The 19791-nt window shown below is 43.3% G+C and overlaps 1 protein-coding gene across 1 annotated transcript in view; it reads left to right on the forward strand.

The window, feature by feature from the left end:
• The first annotated feature begins 289 nt into the window (after positions 1 to 289).
• The window catches only part of LOC137324827 (connector enhancer of kinase suppressor of ras 3-like), a 319399-nt gene continuing 299897 nt past the window's right edge, over positions 290 to 19791 (forward strand). The window contains exon 1 of the mRNA XM_067989554.1: positions 290 to 520. Coding sequence (XP_067845655.1) covers positions 469 to 520 — 52 coding nt within the window. The 5' untranslated portion in view covers positions 290 to 468. The remainder of the gene's footprint in view (positions 521 to 19791) is intronic.

Below are 19791 nucleotides of genomic sequence, written 5' to 3' on the forward strand. Positions count from 1 at the left end.
CACCACAGGGGCTGGAGTGCTTCCTTGATCGTTATAATAAAATTATTATTTGATTGTGTTATTTTTTGGTTTTGGTTTTTTAAAAAATAAGAACACACCCTAACCCCCCCCCCCCTCTTTTTATAAAAGGGGAGCCTAAGAAAGAAAAAAAATGCTTTCTCTCTCGCCCACGCTTTTTATGTCGGCAGATACAAATAATAATCACAATAATAAGCAAAGCACGCTGGGTGCAGCGGGCCCTTCCCTTTAAGGAGTTTCGACGGAAGTAGTCGCGAATGCAACCTGATACCGTAGTGAAAGGCAGAGAGCCTGGGTTTGCTCGGGACACAGGAGGTTGATCGAGGGTCGGGTCGGGTCACCATGTGAGCTCCGGAACACCGACAACATCAGGACGAGACACCGTTCCATTCCGAGTGACCAGGTTCTGCCTGTCTGATTTTTTTTATTCCCCCCCAATCTTTCAAACCAATGGAACCGATCACAAAGTGGACGCCGAAACAAGTGGTGGAGTGGATTAAAGGTAAGAACTTTCAGCTGTTTTTGCAGCGGCGTTTCACTCTTGACAGCCTCCCCTCCCCCTTCAATAATCATTCGTGTCCTCCAAGCAACTAGCCCTGTTTTCACAACATAAAAGAACAATGTTCTTGTAATATTTTCAACAGCTGATTCTGCGGGCTTGTGTGGGTGTTGTGTTTAAAATGACCTGATTTTTTTTACTAGTTTAGTCTTTTGCCTTCGTGTAGTTTTGGGATTTGAATTCGCTTCATTCTAATGTTGGCTCCGTGTTTAGTTTCCTATCTGAGTGCTGTATAATTTCGTTGCTATTTTTCTCACCAAAACCGAACTTATTTTTTGTGCGCTCCCCTCTTCTCTTTTTTCCCCCCTCCCCGAACTTAAACTTGTCCGCGTTCACTTATTTTAGTGGCTAAGAGCCTTAATGGGTGAGTAGACCTGGTGTCTCTTTGTGTATTTTATTACTTCATATTTGACGGGTGTTTTGACCCATGACTCACTTGGGATTCCCGTTTATTGCCTTCGTGGTTAGTAAAAATACACTCATGGACCTAATCCATTATGAGTGCTTTTTCCGAGTTTCAAGTTGCTCGTCAACGGACTTTGTCTTATCCAACGAGAACCACGGGATAGCTAGTCTGGGCAGCCTGGTTTAGAATCACTGTGATGTAGAATTGGTGCGAGTTATATTTAACTTGAAAATGTAGCCGGCTTCGGGGTTTAGCAGGCGGTCGCTGGTGCGATGAATGTTTTTTTATCATTTTCATCTGAAACTGTACACTGTCACCGTTGTCTGTTTACTTAAACATTATGCAATGACTGTTCGAACTTTGGGTGGACGAACCAACTTCGGGTTTAAAGATTAGACGTGTCCTGGAACTCATTTTTAAGACTTCAGCTCTCAAATTAAATCGCAACACAGCAACTTGGACACAGTATCTGCTCAGCACCGTCCAACACAGCTTGAGATAAAAGAATAGAATCTGTAAACTTTTAAATATTGGTTATATTCAGTGGGTTTGGTTATATTCAGTGGGTTCACTTATTCCGAGTCATACAACAGGGAAGGACCCAGGTTCAGTCCCTGTACTGAGCTGAGTCAGCTGATCTGGGGATGGAGAGGAAGGGGCAGTCCAATTATCCGCCGTGTCCCAGGGCTGCAGAGGGGGAGGGAGGGAAAATAGTCGTCGTCTCCACTGTTTACTGTAATCTAGTGATTCCTGTCAAAAAATGTATATGTTCGGACGCCATGGGAGGATGGGACCAAGCTTGTTAAAATGGTCTTGCGGTTGAATAGTTCTTTGATACTTGGTGCTCAGCCTCGCACGTGATCAATCTGACATCTAAAAGCACATTACAAAGCTCCAGCATATGACTTAACTTTAGATTGTCGCTGTCTCAAAAGAGTATTAATAGTTGTGATTTAAATGATGTATTTGCAGCTGTCCTTCTTCCCCTTCTTGCTTTGATATCCACTTGCCAAAATGTGCTGTTATGCACTAATCGTTGTGCATCCGAATCCCTTAAACTAATGAAACCGTTACCACTGAAAATACAAGCTTATACATCACATCACTTGTCATTTGGAACTTTGGCTTGGTTGGGTAAGCTCACATTTTACCCATGATATGTCGACTGTCTTAACACTTAATCCTTCCTCCCATTGGCTATTCAGTTTAAAAAGAAAGTAAATTAAACACTCATCTTTTTATGTAAAACATATAAACAGCTTAGATTTTAGGGAAGCGTACCTAGATTTTTCTAGCAGCCAAAATGGAGCAATTCATCTAAATCTTTTGGAATCTACAGTCCACAGATGATTATGCGCCATTTATCAATAATAAAGACTGCTTGGAAATTATTTGTACCAATCTAGACTCCATCTTATGGGTGTAATTTTTTTTTTAAAGAAATCTGAAGGACCAAACCTTCCCTAAAGTCTTCATGCATACTTTGTATTTTACCCCTATGTTTGGCCCCATCTCATATTGGTACTTGCTTAGTAGCAGTGCGCGTATGAATGTATTACTAGACTATAGCAGTGTTCTACTGGTCTAATTCTGGAATTTCAAAAGCAATTCCATTCTTAGCACTTTCGTGGGTGTATAATATCCTTGTTCAGCTGAACTGACACTTTCATTCTCCATTGTTAATCTGATTAACTAGTGGCAAAGTCTAAAGCATATTAAATAATGTGGGTTTAATAATGATGTGAGGAAAGTAGGGGATTCTTATTGGGCCAGCCCCATGAGTAATTATGTTCCTGGTGGAAATTTTGTGCAGATATTTCTTGATGAAGTCCCCTCAAATTGGGAAAGTTGCAGCTAATTTCAAATTTCAGCAGTTGCATGAAAAGATGCATAATCATTCCCTAGTGTTGGTGAGATCCAGAATTTGTACAAAACTGGATTCAGGCCTGAATTCTAGAACTTGATGTAAAAAGTCCAGGTTGTTAACACAAAGTAGGAATTGCTAAAGACTGCCATAAATTAATTCTTTTCATGTAGACCTATATGCCTCTTTTAATTTTAGGATGAATTCTCACGCTTATAGTAAAAGAACTAAGTGCTGGGCCATGGAATACCCCTAATGGTTTAATCACACTATGATGGTATCCAGCTGCAGCGTGAAGCTCGCTTTGTTTACCGTTAGTAATTTCTCAGGCCAAAACCTCAGGGCACACCATTAGTGCACCGATGTGAAATTTTCTACTTGCCACATTATCCATTCTTATAGTTTGAGTTTCTCTGAGTGAAATTATCAATGCAATGCCAAATTAGGGGCAGATTTGTGCTGTGGAACATGCCTAAGCTGCAAGCGCACATCTTCATGCCTGGATTTGAATGAAAAGCCAGTTTCTATCCTGATCCAGTTCCCATGTGGTAATTCTGAAGTCTTTGCCAGTTAACTGTGTAACATCTATAGGCAAACTCCTAAATTTGAAATGGAACTTCAAATGCTTGGACTCGTGAGAATCTAAAATAATACTGAATTTACTTTGCAGAACTGCTGGCAGTGATAGTGCTGCAAGGTAAATGAGATTCTGCTGTTTCCACCCAAAGAAGTAGTTTTCCTTGGCATCTCAAGATAGTACGGTCGGGCAGAAGTGTAAACATATGCTGCCAGTGGTGCTGACTCCCATTTTTTGTTTCTGGCTATGGGCAGCCTGTCTATGCAAACTGTCAATGTGGATTCCTGCATTTCTTTTTGAAGCAGCCTATGATATAAATGGACTATTATACTCCTTCCAGAAACTCTGGATGCTATATTTTTGTGTTACTTGTTAAAAATATTAAATTTGTGGTTGGTGAATAAAACACAGAAGTAATTTGACCATCAATATCACACTCCATTTATAAAAGCAAACCAGCTTTGATTCATGTGTACCTCAATACTTCAGTGTTACTCAAACTTTTTAAAACATTTTTGATTCTGTTGAAGTTGGTTTTAGTGGGGTAAAAGATAGAGAAGGAGAGAAGCATGAGTGCAGACTGTTAAACTTAATCATTGAATTAGGGTAATGTCTGGTGGAGGTCAGCAATTCCAGGTGAGGCTGGTGGCTCAAAGACTTCAAGGCAAAAATGAAAGGGCCAGATTTTGCTGAAAAAATAATGGCAGCTGAAGACGCACGCTGTTATTAATGCACGTAGCGAGGAAGAGATATCCTGTGAATTGCGAATCGCTACAAGTTGTCGGAGTTAGCTTCGTGAAAACGGCATCTCGTGCTTAACCTCCCCGTGATTTTCCTGAAATTGCTGCATTTGCACATTAATTGTCCATTAAACATGCCGCAGAGTGTTAAGTCTAGTAATCAGTGTAAGTATCTTTTTAACAATGATAATTATTAATAACTGCCAATCAACATCTCTTGCCCAGAAAGTGAACAGTTAAATGTGGAGTCTCATTAGGTTGTGAATTGTTTTAGAAGATTTAAAAAATGTCAAATTTTAAAGTTTCTTTTCCTTTCTCTTTTTTCCCCTCTTAATCCAGTTTTTCTTTCCTTTTTTATTTCTTTCTGTACCTGATTTGACATTGCATTTACCCACTCTAATTCACCCTCCTTCACTGTTCCTTTGTTTACTTAATTCTTCAATCTCATTGGTTAAGGAGATACACTTTTTTCCGATGTTTACCAAGGTCCCAGGTGTCCTGTTGCCCTAGCTGCGCTGTTATCGGCTTGCACTTCCAGCAACTTTGTGGGCAAAAGTTTTTAAAACCTAAACATGCATTTGTAAGTCTAACGGGGCACGCTGCAGCAGCAAAATCTGGCCCAATGTGTTTTGTCACTATAATAGCAAAATGGGTATGTTTCTTTTTCATCAGTTAATAGAATCATAGAATGGTTAGCGCACAGAAGGAGGCCATTCAGTCCGTCGAGTCCGTGCTGGCTCTTTGCAAGAGCAATCCAGCTAGTCCTACTCTTCCGCCCTTTCCCCGTAGCCTTGCAAATTTTTTTCTTCAAAGTATTTATCCAATTCCCTTTTGAAAGCCATGATTGAATCTGCCTCCATCACCCTTTCAGGCAGTGCATTCCAGATCATAACCACTCGCTTGTAAAAAAAAATGTTTCCTCATGTTGCCTTTGGTTCTTTTGCCAGTCACCTTTTAAATCTATGACCTCTGGTTCTTGACCCTCCTGTCAGTGGGAATAGTTTCTCTCTATCTACTGTCTAGACCATTCATGATTTTGAACGCCTCTATCAAATCTCTTCTCAACCTTCTCTGCTCTGAGAACAACCCCAGCTTCTCCAGTCCATCCACGTAACTAAAGTCCCTCATCCCTGAAACCATTCTTATAAATCTTTTCTGCAGCCTCTCCATGGCCATCACTTCTTAAAGTAAATAGGTTCTACTGATCATTGTTCAAAATGGAAGAATTAGAAATCAACGTGTGCTTTTATTATGGCCTCAAGTTGTTGTCTTGGCAGCTGTATTTTGTTTTTAAATCAGATTTGCTAAGTGATCTCTTTTTTGCTGAAAACAAGCATGCTGAGAACTGCCTGAACATCCAGCTGTGCATCTATCAATGATAAATTGCCATCATAATATTTATTTCCTGAGCCACATCATTGATTTTGTGGGGTTTTTTCTTTTGAAAAGTAACAGTTCAAACTGAGAACTTCTTACTTGAAAGATTGACTTGAGATTTTAAAATTATGCATAATGCTCCTAATTTTGTGTTGTGAATTTTTAATTGATGCATTTCAAACTATGCTATATAAGTGGTCAGTATTTAGTCTGATTGCACACCACGGTTTAAAAACTCTTCAGTATCCTGCCTGGAATTCTCTGCCCCGAAAGTTTGTGGATGCTGCGTCCATTAAAGTTTTCAAGACTGAGATCAACAAATTTTTATAAGGAAAGGATAGCAAGTGATATGGAGTCAGGGTACAGATCATCCATGATCTAATTGAATGGCAGAACATGCTCAAGGGTCTGTTCCTATGTCTGGGTCTTACCAGTGAGTTTGTATAATCACAAGCTGTTGCTTAATCCAAATTTCTTACCAAACTTAAGTTAGTGCATGTGTCAAGCAGGTAATTTAGAAGCTGTTGAAGTTTTGGGGACAAGGGAATGTATAAATACTGAATGGTAGTGTTCACTTTGTTAGAATGGCACAGATTGAATAGCAGATATTGCGAGGTTGCGTTGTCCTCGCACCTTCCTTTTGAAGATGTTATCGCTTTACTAAGTAGAAGTAACTGCTTGAAATTGGCAAGTAGAATGAAGAGTTCTTTTGGTGAGGAAAATTTAAGGTTTATTTTGGAATGCATCAAATAAAACTAATTTAATACTCCTGTCCCAGGTTTTGCAATGGGAGAAAAAAATCCAGTTTTTGTCTGCTCTACCTAGAACTTTGGAAAGCATGACTCCATAACATCTGTCACTTAAAGACCTTAAATCTTCAGTACAATGCTGCAGACTATAGATACTGAGATCAGAATCGGCTGCATGGAGACCATGACAAGATAAGTTATGAGGAAAGATTAATTGAAAATTGGGCTCCTTCTCTGGAAAACAGGAGCTGTTGAGCTGACCTAGCTGAAGTTTAAAGTTGTTTTCACGGTTTTAGGAATGCTTGCGCAGATCGCTCCCAGTGCAGGTGACGGCAACCCTAAAGTAAATTTGCCAGATTTGTGAAGTCCAGTGTGTTGGGGAAATGATGGCACAAGTGCCTATCTAATGCCACTGTTTAAAAATTAATTCTGGGGATATGAGCGTCACTAGCAAAGCCAGCATTTATTGCCCATCCCTAGTTGCCCTTGAGAAGGTGGTGAGCCGCCGCCTTGAAGTGCTGCAGTCTGTGATTTTTTTTGTAACGGCTTGATGCCATTTCAGAGGACAGTTAAGAGTCAACCACTTTGGTGTGGGATTGCAGTCACATCTAGGCGGGAAATGGCAGGTTTCCTTTTCCCTAAAGGATATTAGTGAACCAGTTTGGTTTTTATGATCTGGCAGCTTCATGGTCAGTTTCACTGATGCCACCTTTTTATTTTAGATTTAGTTAGTTTTCTTCAAAAAAAATAAATTCAAATTCACAAACTGCCATGGTGGGATTTGCACTTAATAGTCCAGGCCTCTGAATTACTAGTCCAATAACATAACCACCATGATACTGTAACACTGTAAAAGGTGCTTAGATTATGAAGGGAATTAACTAAATTAGTACAGGCAAATAACTCCTATACTAGGGCGCAAGTTTTCAAAAAAACTTAGGATGTTAGTTCGAAGGGAAGTGATGGAACCTTTTCATCCAAAGGATAACTACTTCTGGAACAAGTTTTCAGGGAAGACTATTGCAGCAGATGGTAAATTGGGTTCAAGAGACTGGGCTTGTTCCAGAAGTCGTTGCCCTAGGAATGTAATTTTTTGGAACTGGAAATTTTCATGAGCCTGACCACTACACTTACTTGTCTTCTCTTCATATCCCTCAATCCCTTTCTCCAAAATAGTCCAACTGCCTCTTAAACATATTTATACTGTCCTACTCAACAGTCTTTCCTGGTAATTATAGTTTCCATATTTTCCACATGCCATTTGCTGTTTGGCAATGAAGCTCGGCCTAGTTTTTCTTGCTCTTAATGAGTTGCTTGTAGGTGTGTGGAAAAATCCTAGGTTTGTTTCTCCTATTCTCCCTTCACAATGGGGAAAATTCCTGTCCTCTCCAGTGTCTTTCAACTACACTTAAAAAGAAAACAAATTTGAGTACTCAGCAGATGGCAGCCTAGTGGGAACACAAACCAGTATCACTTCACTTTGAAGCACCAATGTGTACTATCTCAGCACACCATGAAAACATCTTGCGTTCTTGTTAGCTCATTTTCAGAACGCAGTGGAGAGCAGTCAGTACTGGATCAGAATTGTTTCCTAATTATGTCTGTTCATTCACTGCATTGTGTATATTTAGTTGAAAATTAAATCTGTCGGCTGTAACTGTTGAATATGGGGTAAAAACCTAGATACAACTTTCTAATACATGAAACCACCAAATTCTTTTCTAATTACATATTAATGTGTTTTTGAGTCATTTGTCAAAAGCGGTATGTAACAGCCACACGGACCAGAAAGTGCTAGATTCAATCCCACTCTCTCCTAAATTAGCTAGTCTTAGTTAAGCTCAATTGGAGTGCTACAGTGCCATTTGGCAAAAATCTCATCGCAGCGGAGTGCCCAGCGCATACCAGCTCTGGGACACCGGGAGCAGCACTCCAGAGAGTGAAGACTGGCTCTGGGAAACTGGGAGTAGCAACAACGAGGATCCCCAACCGATCGAGGCGCTCCACCCAACACCATGCTGCCGATGTCACCCCGGCGGAACGACGACCCCCACTCTGAGGCAGAACAGGATTCGTACCTCAGCTCGGAGCGTGGAACGGTTTGCACAGATCACCTGGATGCAGGGACACGGCCAAGAGCTGGAAACAACAAACGGACTGTCGGGTGAGACTTTAAACTTGTTAAAATGGGTCTGAAAGGCGCATCCGTTAACGTGGATAGCGTTAAATGCACTACACGATGTGTGTCGTCCTTGGACTACCTCGCCAAGGTCAAGAGTGTCCTGCTGTTCTGCAGGAGCACCTCGGCAATTACCGGCAATGGTCGCCCCACGGCCGTCAATCTGGTCGGGAGGCAACGATTGCCGTGCCTCCGGCTTGGGGATTCTGCTGCGGGGAGGTAACTTCACCATCACCGAGGTAAAGGAGGTGGTGGGAGGTCGCCTCCTCGTAGCAGACGTAATGTACAAAAATGCTCCGCTCCCACTGATCAACGTTATACAACCTGGCTCTAAAGAACGAGCAGCTGGCCATCTTCCAGCAGCTTCCACTGCTGCTGACGACGCCCAGGCCGATCATTCTCGGCAGTGACTTCAACCGCATCATCGATGCGGCTGGACGATCCGGCAGAGCTGACAGCAAACTGGACACCACGCCCAAACTCCTGATGGAAGCGGTGAAAGACACCAAGCTGTGCGACATCTTCAGCAACCCTGCAGACAGAGCGGCGCGTCAATACACCTGGTCCAGACCAGACTGGTCTGTCCGTTCCAGGATAGACTTCCTGTTTGCATCCCCAACACTCAAGGTCAGATCCACCAAGGTCACACCGGTGTTCTTCTCTGACCACTGCCTCCTTCTGGCCGACTGTCACCTACAGGACGATCAGAGAGTGGGCAGGGGATATAGGAGCTGAATGTGAAACTGTTGACCTTGGGAAATGTTGAGGAACTGAAGAGGGATTACAAAGGTTCAAGAACCGTAAAACCCCCCTTTTGATTTCCCCAGTGCACTGGTGGGAAGCCATCAAGGTGAACATCAAGCGGTTCTTCATCCTCAAAGGTGTTCAGAAGGCGAGAGAGAGGTAGAGGGAAACGTCCCGACCCCAGAAAAGCATGCAGAATCTTCTCCTGCTGCAGTCGATGGGGATCGATGTCTGGGAGGAACTCAGGTGAAGGACCAGCAAGCATCGTTCTTTGCCTCCGAGGCCTCCAAGATCATCTTCCGGTCCAGAGTCTGCTCCATGGAGCAAGACCAGTCTTGCTCGTGTTTCTTCTTCCAAAAGATGCACAGACAGAGCTCCATGATCAGCAGCCTGAAGGAAGAGGATGGCTGGGTCACGTCCGTTCAGCTCGACATACTGAGGATCTGCAAGTCCTTTTATGCCGGACTGTACGACGCGAAGCCCACAGACAGCGCGGCCTCCCAGTCCTCCTTGTTGTCTATCACGGAGGTTCTAGAGGACAGCAAGCGGGAGAATCTGGATCACCCGCTAACTTCGGACGAACTGACAAAGGCCGTCCGTTCCTTCAAGAAGAGTAAGACTCCCGGAAGTGATGGCTTACCGGAGGAATTGTACTCTGCTCTGAGGGACTGGATAGGCCCAGACCTACTGGAAGTGTACGGGGGTATGCTCCTGGCAGGCAGCATGTCAGACTCCATGAGGAAAGGCATCATCACCCTCATCTACAAGCAGAAGGGGGAGAGGGAAGAAATCAAAAATTGGCGACCCATCTCACTACTTAACGTGGACTACAAAATTCTGTCCAAGGTCATCGCCAATCGGGTCAAGTCAGCCCTGGAGGTGGTGATCCACCCCGATCAGACCTGCGCTGTACCCGACAGGAAGATCTCTGATAGCCTGGCGCTACTCAGGGATACGATCGCCTATGTGCAGGACAGGGGGGTGAACACCTGCCTGATCAGCCTGGACCACGAGAAGGCCTTTGACAGAATATCCCATGGGGTTTGGGGAAGGAATCTGCAATTGGATCCAACTGCTCTATACAGAAATCAGCGCAGTTTCAATCAAAGCTTTCCGATCAAATCTGGAATCAGGCAGGGCTCTCCTCTGTCTTGTTCGTATGTTGCATCGAACCCTTTGCTGAGACCATCAGGAGGGATGCGGGCATAAAAGGGGTGACGATCCCAGGCAGCGGAGGTACTCTGGTCAAAGCCTTCCTGTACATGGACGACGTCGCTGTCTTTTGCTCGGCTCAGCTGTCGGTCTGCAGATTGAGCATCTGGGACCAGTTCGAACTGGCCTCGGGGGCCAGGGTAAATCGTACCAAGAGCGAAGCCCAGTTCTTTGGGATCTGGACCGACTGATCCTTTGTCCCTTTCACCATCAGGTCGGGTTACCTGAAGGTGCTGGAGATCTGGTTTGGGGGGGGCCGCGGCGCCCAGAGAACTGGAAGGAGCGTATTTCTAAGGTCAAGCAGAAACTGGGACTGTGGGATCGATGATCCTTCTCAATCGTGGGCAAGAACCTGGTCATCAGGACAGAGGTGTTCTCGGTGTTGCTGTACATGGCGCAGGTCTAGCCCATACTTTGCTCCTGCGCCATGACAGTCACCAGAGCCATCTTCCACTTTATCTGGAGATCAAAAATGGACAATGTCTGCAGGGACACGATGTACAGATCTCCAGAGAAAGGGGGGGAAAGGCGTGCCCAACGTGGCCCTCATCCTGATGGCCACCTTTGTGTGCGGCTGCATCAAGCTGTGCATAGACCCTCGGTACGCAAACACAAAGTGTCACTACATGCTGAGGTTCCATCTGTCCCTGGTGTTGAGAAGGATGGGCCTGGCCACGCTGCCACGGAACGCTCCGTCCAGTTGGACCGTTCCGCCCCACCTGTCCTTCGTGGAAAAGTTTGTGCAGAAAAACACCTTTTTGACCACAAGGTGATCAGCAAGTGGTCCGCATGTAACGTCCTTGAGACCCTGCAGGAAAAGGAGATGGTGGATCCTGTCGGCTGGTTCCCCGAGTAGACTGTCAATGTCATTTGGCAGAATGTCTCATTGCCAGAGCTTTCAAATAAGCACCAAGACCTATCTTGGCTGGTGAGAAGGGCCCTTCCCGTCAGATCTTTCATGTACTCCCGGACTCTCAGCGCCACCGCGCGCTGTCCCAGAGGAGGCTGCGGTGGAGACGAGACCAGCGCCATCTCCTTCTGGAATGTGCCTTTGCAAAGAAGGTCTGGAGAGAGATGCAGTGGTATCTGTCCAGGTTTGTCCCGAGCAGTTCCGTAACACAGGATTCTGTGCTCTACGGGCTGTTCCCGGGGACGCACACCGAGACGGACATCAACTGCTGCTGGAAGACCATCAACTCGGTGAAAGACGCCCTTTGGTCTGCCCGAAACTCGCTGGTCTGCCAGTGCAAGGAGCTGTCCTTGACCGAGTGTTGCAGACTGGCACGTTCCAAGGTCCAGGACTACGTGCTGAGGGACGCACTGAGGATGGATGTGGCCGCCACAAAGGCTCTGTGAGGAAAGGCAACTGTTTAGAGCCTTCCTGCCATTGTATACCGAGGGGCTGTAATCAGGGGGGGGAAAAAAAACCCTCTGGCAGAATGTAAAATGCAAATTGATGTAATGTGTATGTAATGAATCTGTAATGTACCTGTAATCAATAATCTGTATTGAGTGTAATGCAATGAGGCATCCTAGAGTGTCATGAACTGTAATTATGTACAATGTGTAACTATTGTTGGAATCCTATTTGAAGTGTACTTGTAACCTGCAAATTGTATAATCTGTATTGTGTACATTTGGAATGTGATGACACTATGTATTGCTGCAAATTTTATGAATAAAGTATATTTTTTTGAAAAAAAAAGTCTAGTCACCGGAACCAGAATGTAGCCTGGATGGTGGTGAGAAAAGCCCTCCCACTGTGGCCCTTCCAACACGCACGGAAACTCAGCGCTACCGCGCGCTACCCTCTGCTGTGGCGGGGAGGAGACAGTCTTCCACCTGCTGATGGGCTGCCCCTTTGCACAGAGGGTGTGGAGAGAGAGATGTGTTGGTATTTGTCCCGGTTCATCCCAAACAGTTCGGTAACACGACACTGTGCTCTACAGACTGTTCCCCAGGACGCACACCACGACAGATAACAGCTCGGTGAAGGAGACCCTTTGGTCAGCCTGAAACATGCTGGTCTTCCAGCTGAGGGAGCTGTCCACGACAGAGTGTTGCCGACTGACATACTCCAAGGTCCAGGAATACATGCTGCAGGACGCACTGAAGCGAGGTGCGGCTTACGCAAAGGCTCAATGGAGAAAAGCTACTGTGTATAAGGCCATCCCACCTTGTATTGTACAGAATATATTTAGATATATACTGTGCTTTATATTGTAATAATGGGATGTGGTGTGTACATTCTGTTTTGTCTTGAATCATAATTGTGGTATTTCCATTGAACTGTGTATACCCTCAAATTTTATGAAATAAAGTATATTTTGAAATGTAAAAAAAAATTCTAGGCTGAAGGAGGGGAAGAACTCAGCCAATTTCTGCTCCTGATGGCGATCCACTGTGCGTGCGTCCGTCTGCCCGTGCTCTGTGTCAAATAGCCTGCCAACATTAACTGTCCAGGCTTGCACATGAAGAATGGCCAGACGGGTAAATTACTGGATTGTGTTTGATGCCCATAGGACCAAATCACAATGAGTGTCAGGAAGATAAATTGGGAGGGGGTTAAAATTATGTACAATGGAACTTGGATGATCAGCCATAATAGAGGGGATCACATGGATAATAAAAATTGGTAGATAATCAAGCATCCCCTAATTGCTCGGCAGTTCTCTCCAGCAGCGTTCTCCGATACTCCTGTTGGTGAGATTAGCTGAGCTTCTGCCTTACAGCTTTCCTGCACTCCCACTTGTAACTTGAGCTGCCACAGACTGGACCAAGGTAGTTAATACTACCCCTTCCCCCAACCACCCCTTTTCCTTCCTCAACCCACACACATGCTTACTACTTCTGCAATGCTGATCTCTGCAAAACAGCTGCCTTTAAATCAATATGGAATCTGTGTTTAAATTGGTTGCTGTGTTGCTATCTTCTACACTCATCAGTAGCAGGGGGAGGAGGACTGTGGTTGGGGTCAGATGAGGGATATGAGATTTTGGATGGGCTTGTGGTTGGGAGTATTGGATGAGGGAAGTTGTGAGCGATCAGCTATTGCAGTGGTTAATCTTGCCAATGGGAGGACCTTGCTGTGAAACGAAGAAACAATTCTGACCGTTTTGATTCCACTAGTCTCCCATTATCTGCCAAAAGTCTTATGGGTATTGCAGCTTCTTTCTGTTTTTAAATTAAGATTTAGGAAAAATAAATCTTTTTTTCCCATTTTTTTCCCCCGCCTCTCCCGAAAGTGCTGATTCTTGAGTTGCCGTTCTGTTACAGTGGCCATCCTCAGGTACTTCACCTATGTGGCCATTCATCAGGTATTAGCCTAGAGTGAGTCTCAAGCTATTCCGTTATGGAGGGAATCATGGTCAAGCTTGTTACAGACATCCAATAGGTGCACTTTCCAGTAGGAATTACCAGAGAGTGATCAGGAGCCATGATGGATTTCACCATCCCTAGTTCAAGGGCAGTGAGGGCTATTGTGCCCTAAAAGCTACCCTGGCAGGTATCACATCTGGGTCCATTTGCATGAAAACCCTGTACCACATGGGATGACACCTTTTTTAAGTCTCAACCTATCTTCCCCATCTCCCCCTAATAGTTTTAACATTGTGTAGTGCCTTATAGTGGACATGCAGAAAATACGCTTCTAGAAAATTGGACAGTGATATTACACTTGTACAACTGGGTGAATCACAATCACATTGCCACCAATAATATATCTATTTCATCACTTCATAAAGTTTTTGTAGATTTAAAGAAAAAAAATTCACTGACCAGAATTGAGATTATCTAGCCAAAGGTATTATCATAGTGCAGTTCTCGCACCCACATGGCACATGTGGAAAACACCAGATGTCTTTGTCACTGCAGCGAAGAATATAAAATGGAAGTCATTAAATTGTTAGCTGCTTTTTGTAAAAGTCAATGTGTGCTAATATTCTTCAGATATATTGGGTTGGAAATTGCTTTTAAAGTAACGGTTAGCCTAACAGCGCTCACCGTTATTAGTGGCGAAATCGAAGAGCAAGTCCCAGACATCTGCAGTCAAATGTGGAAGTCTGGAACTTGCTCTTCCTGGTTTGTCGGTGATCTAACAGCTTTGCATTAAAGGATGGAATCAATGGACCAGCGCAACTTGCTCTCCCGCCCAACTGGAAACTGACTCATCTCACTACAAAACAGGTATGCTCAGTTATATCAGGTCTAAACTAAGTTTTAACAGCCTGGTAAGTTTTAATGACTGCCAAACAACCCTTCTGGCATTGAAAATTAAATTTATAAAAAATGTGGAGTCTCATTCATTGTGATTTTAATAGTTGATGGGCACTTTTTAAAAAAAAAATTAAAAAAATTTTTTTAGTTTGTCTTTTAATTCGATATTTCTAATCCTCTAATTCTTTTACAGTGATTTTACTGTTGTAGCTTTCACTTCAAGGTTTTGACTCTTAGCGGCTAGTCAATGATGCTGCAATCTGGTCGAAGAGAGAGAGAGAGATATCCATCCTCTCGGCCACATAAGCCCTAGGTTCGCAGGAGTTAACGCTGGACTCTTTTCAGGTTCGCATTAGAGAAAGTTCCCGCAGTAAAGTTTGTGGATGAGAATAAATCTGTGGAGCGGCAAGTGCTGTTTGTTCGCTGCTCTGAGCAATTTCCGGTTGATTCTGTTAAATCAAGTGATGCATGGAGTACATGTATTAACAACCAGCTGGTCAACATCTTTTTTAAAAATCTGTAATAATTCATTGAGATCAAAGGTGATGTAGTAGCAGAGACCCTGTGAGTTCCTATTCATAGTATCATAGTAGGTACAGCACAGGCGGAGGCCATTCGGCTCATCATGCCTCTGCCGGCTCTTTGAAAGAGCTATCCAATTACTCCTGTTCCCCTGCTCTTTCACCATAGCCCTATCAATGTTTTCCCTTCACGTATTTATCTAATTCCTTTTTGAAAGTTATTATTGAATCTGCTTCCACCACCCTTTTCAGGCAGTGCAATCCAGATCATCACAACTTGCTGCATTAAAAAGCGTTTCCTCATGTTGCTTCTGGCTCTTTCGCCGATCACCTTAAATCTATGTTCCCTGGCTACCCACCTTTCTGCCACTGGAAACGGTTTTTCCTTATTTACTTTAATTCATCGCATAAGGTTGCTGTGATGAAGATATGAAATTACATTTGCAAAATCTTCAATCTTTTCTGAGCCAGGCAGCATAGCCTTGCTGAAAGTGGACAGGTGACCTCTTTCTGGAACAGCTTGTGGTATTTTTTTTTTCCTCTCTCCAGACTCAGCTGGTGAGTATCTGGTTTCTGTTGGATGATAATATCCCTCTAATTGGCTCTAATGTACGGTTCCTACATCATGAGTGGCCTACTCATTTTTAAAATGGGGAAAATTAGATTTCAGAACATAAGTGTTGGTAAATTGGCAGTGATCGCTTGGTAAAGAGGGTAGTGTATTGTGAAGACAATATAACAAACCCACTTTTTGTAAATTTTTGAACTAATATTCTGGATATTACATACATTTGAGAATATTTAACTTTATGTAATTAGTGCTATCAAACCTATTTCTGATTGTGATGACAATCGAATCTGCATGTAGTGGCAAGGGAGTTTTCTCTATACTCAGCACCCACTTCTCCATTTCATTTTCCTCACTCTCTTCAGCACAGAAGACATACTTCACCCAATCTTGGGGCATTTTATGTTCAGGCATAACCAGTTTTAATAGTTTACTCGACTTCTTTCTTCTCCCTCGTCTCTTGTGTTTTGACTTCAGAATGCTTGCTAAAATTAATCTGTCCTAATTATGTACCGACAGTGCCCACTCACATTGCAATCTACTTATTCCAGTAGATGCATGCAACTGTAAGAAAAAATCTAATCAGCGGACAAAGCAAATCCAGTAAGCAGCTCTTAAGCCTCTGCCAAGTTATGCAACCTACTGCTAGGAGGACTAGACTGGGGTGACCGACCCCCTTCAAGTAAAACAAATTTCAGAAAGATGATGCTCAACTTTAGTAGAGCCACGGTTAGAAGTGACCCTAGGGTGTTGCCCTTCTGTTAATTGCTCCACCCCAGTTTTTAAACAGGTGGGTGAGAGTAGCACAGTACTCATCTACAGCATCAATTGTACATAGTGTTAAACTTGATCTTTTTGTAAAGAGAGAGCTGGAGAGGCACGGTCGTGGCAAATGAGTAAAGCCACTGTGGTGGGGGAGGAGGGGAGAGGGTGAGGAGGCTTCAAGCAGGTTAGTGGGTGGCCACTTTTTTAAAAAAAAAAGTCATTCTTTGCTGTTGGCAGTATGAGAGTTTTTAAAGCTATTGGTAAGACTGATTAGTATCTGTCTCATGCTACTTTAAATACCTTCAATGTGTATGCAACAGCTACCAAAATGCATTTCTGTATTGTCATGCATATTCTTGAGCCCTTCCTCGGTGCAGCGCAACGTAGTTTTTTTTTTGTTTTGGAAACAAAGCCATTGGGATGCAATGACTCAGGAACCGCCCTCCTAGGAAGTTAGGGACAGGAGTAAGCCATTCAGCCCTTCAAGTCTTTTCTGCCATTGCTCCATATCCATTGTTACACTCATAACAAAAATCTGTGATCTGAAATTTTCAAGACTGGATCGGCCTTTTTTGGGGGGGGGGGGGGGGGGGGAAGGAGAGGAAAGAGTGTTCCAGATTTCCACTACCCCTTTGAGTGGAAAATCTTTTTCCTCATTTCACTCCTAAATAGACTAGCTCTAATTTTAAGATTATGTCCCCTTGCCTTTGATTCCCACACCAGAGCATAATGTTTTGCTGTATCTACCCTATCGAATCCCCTTGTTATTTTAAAGTCCTTGATTAGATCACCCTTTACCTGTCTAAACTCAAGGGAATACAAACAGAGTTTATAACCTGACCTCATAATTTAATCCTTTAGCCCTGGCATCATTCTGGTGAATCTTTCCTGTACCCCTTCCAAGGTCAGTAAATCCTTTTGAGATTTGGTGTCCAAAACTGAACACATCCTGCCAATGAGAACATTCTCTTTATCCATACTCTGTCTCCTACCTTCCAACCAATTACCAACCCATGCTCAAGGTTACCTCCCAATTGCATGTGCTTTAATTTTTGCCAATCTTTTGTGAGAGACCTTATAAAATGCCTTCTGGAAGTCCATATGGACAACATCCATGGGCACTGCCCTATCCACCATGCTAGTGACCTTAAAACAAAAATTGAACTAAATTAGTCAAATTTCAGTAACTTCTCCATAAATGATACTAAACTGACAGGTCTTCAGTTAACTTTTTTTGACTACCTCCCTTCTTAATTAATGGAGTGACATTTACAGTTTTCCAATCCAAAGTTACAGTTTCTGAAACCAGAGAACTTTGGCAAATTATGATTAACGCATCTGCAATTTCCTCACCTATTTCTTTAATACTTTGGGTATGGAAGCCATCACATCCTGGAGATTTGTCTATCTTAAAGCTCATTATTTTCTCCATCGCCATTTTTTTTATTACTTGTATTAAATCCACTAAATTCCTCTCCTTGACTACTTCTAGGTCCCTTTTATACCACTGATTTGTCATCTTCTACTGTGAAAATAGGTACAAAGTATTCATTTAACTAGTCTGCCTTTTCTTATTCATTATAGCCTTGCCTGCATCTGTCTTTAATAGATCTACATTACCCATTACCATTCTCTTTCTCTTAATATGTTTCTAGAAACATTTGCTGTTAGCTTTAATATCCCCAGCAAGGTTTATTCTCATATTCCCTTTTTGCACCTTATTATCTTGTACCCCACTGTTGCTTTTTATAGGTCTCCATGTCCACTGGATTTCCACTTTTCCTTGCTTTTGTGTAAGTCTTTTAGCTTGATTCTCTTACCTCATTCGTTGACCACGGTTGCTTAATTACTCAAGTAGAACTTTTACCTTCTAGGGGTATGTACTGGTTTTTGTATCATACCAAATGCTTCCTGCTCTTTGTAGATTTACCCATTAACAGTTCAGCACAGTTTACTATGGTCAATTTATTTCTCATGCCTTTGCAATTTGAAAGGGAAGGCCCCCCCCCCCCCCCCCCCCCCCAACCAAAAAGTCCATCCAATTGTAAGTGCTGGGACCACTGCTGCTGACTCCACTGAAGTTCATGGTATGGTTGGGAGTGGGGGGGTGGGGAGGAGAGAGGGGTGTGGTCTCTTTACTTGCATAGGAATAATTGGCACCTGTAGCACTGGGGGTACAGCTGGGGCACCCCTGCAAAGAAGTTACAAATTGCAGTGCAACTTCCTAGATCCGGAGTGAGTGCGGAGTCCTCGCTCCAGGAAAGATTTTTGAGGTGCTCCCTGTGGGCCCCTTTTGAAGAAGGCCATATATTTAAATAATTTAAGGAGAAAATCTTGCTTTTTCTTTTCCAGGCCACGATCCCTACCTAGAGCCACAGCAAGGCCCACTACTGTCATTTTACAGCCTGATACACCTAGTCCCATCAGGCATACAGCCACTGACTATATGCCAGTTCCCTCTGGGAGATGGGGACATGGGATTTCCTGGCATTGAGTGTTCCTGCCTCTGGTCTTGTGTAAGTGGCCTCTTTTGGAGGGGGAGGAGGCTCTGCCTCCAACAGGCCAATGAGAAAACTTCAACATAAAGACAGGACTCTATCTGACCAGATCCCACCTAACTTGTGGTCTTTGTTTCAGTTTGTGGAATTTAGACACCCTTGAGTCACGAACAGATCGTAATTGGCATTGTAAATTGCTCCAAGCGGCAAATGAATTGCGCTTGCCACTCCATAGATTTATACTAACCCACTAACTTACCGCAGTATTTATTACGGGCACTTCCTCTAATAGGAAGCTGAGAAGAGCCCAGAGTGAAGCTAGGACCCATGGAAGAAGCAAGAGGATCGATCCCTTCCCTCGACCAATCAGATTGCAGCAGCCTTGAAAAGCAACAAAGAGTCAAAAGCTTGAAGTACAAGGTGCCATGTAAAAACCAGGAAGTGAAAGCTCCAACAATAAAATAATTTGTAAGAACAGTAAGAAATAATCAAATTAAATGAGACGGAAGGAAAAAGTTTTTAAAAAATTTAATGACGAAAAACTATTAAAGTAACAAGTAATCTCATTTTAAAAAGTTAATTTGTAGCTGTTTGGCAGTCATCAAGACTTGACGTGCTGTTAAATATACCAAGTCCAAATTAAGTTTTAAGAGTGCCTGTTTTGTGGTGATTAGTTAGTTTCCAGCTGGGTAGAAGAGCAAGTTGGTGCTGATCCGTTGATTCCATTAATTACAGTCAGCAATATCCCTTTAAGGTGAAGCTGTAAGATTGCTGGTGAACCAGGGAGAGCAGGTTACAG

The sequence above is a fragment of the Heptranchias perlo genome, chromosome 8, assembly GCF_035084215.1.
Source record: "Heptranchias perlo isolate sHepPer1 chromosome 8, sHepPer1.hap1, whole genome shotgun sequence".
Lineage (NCBI taxonomy): Eukaryota > Metazoa > Chordata > Chondrichthyes > Hexanchiformes > Hexanchidae > Heptranchias > Heptranchias perlo.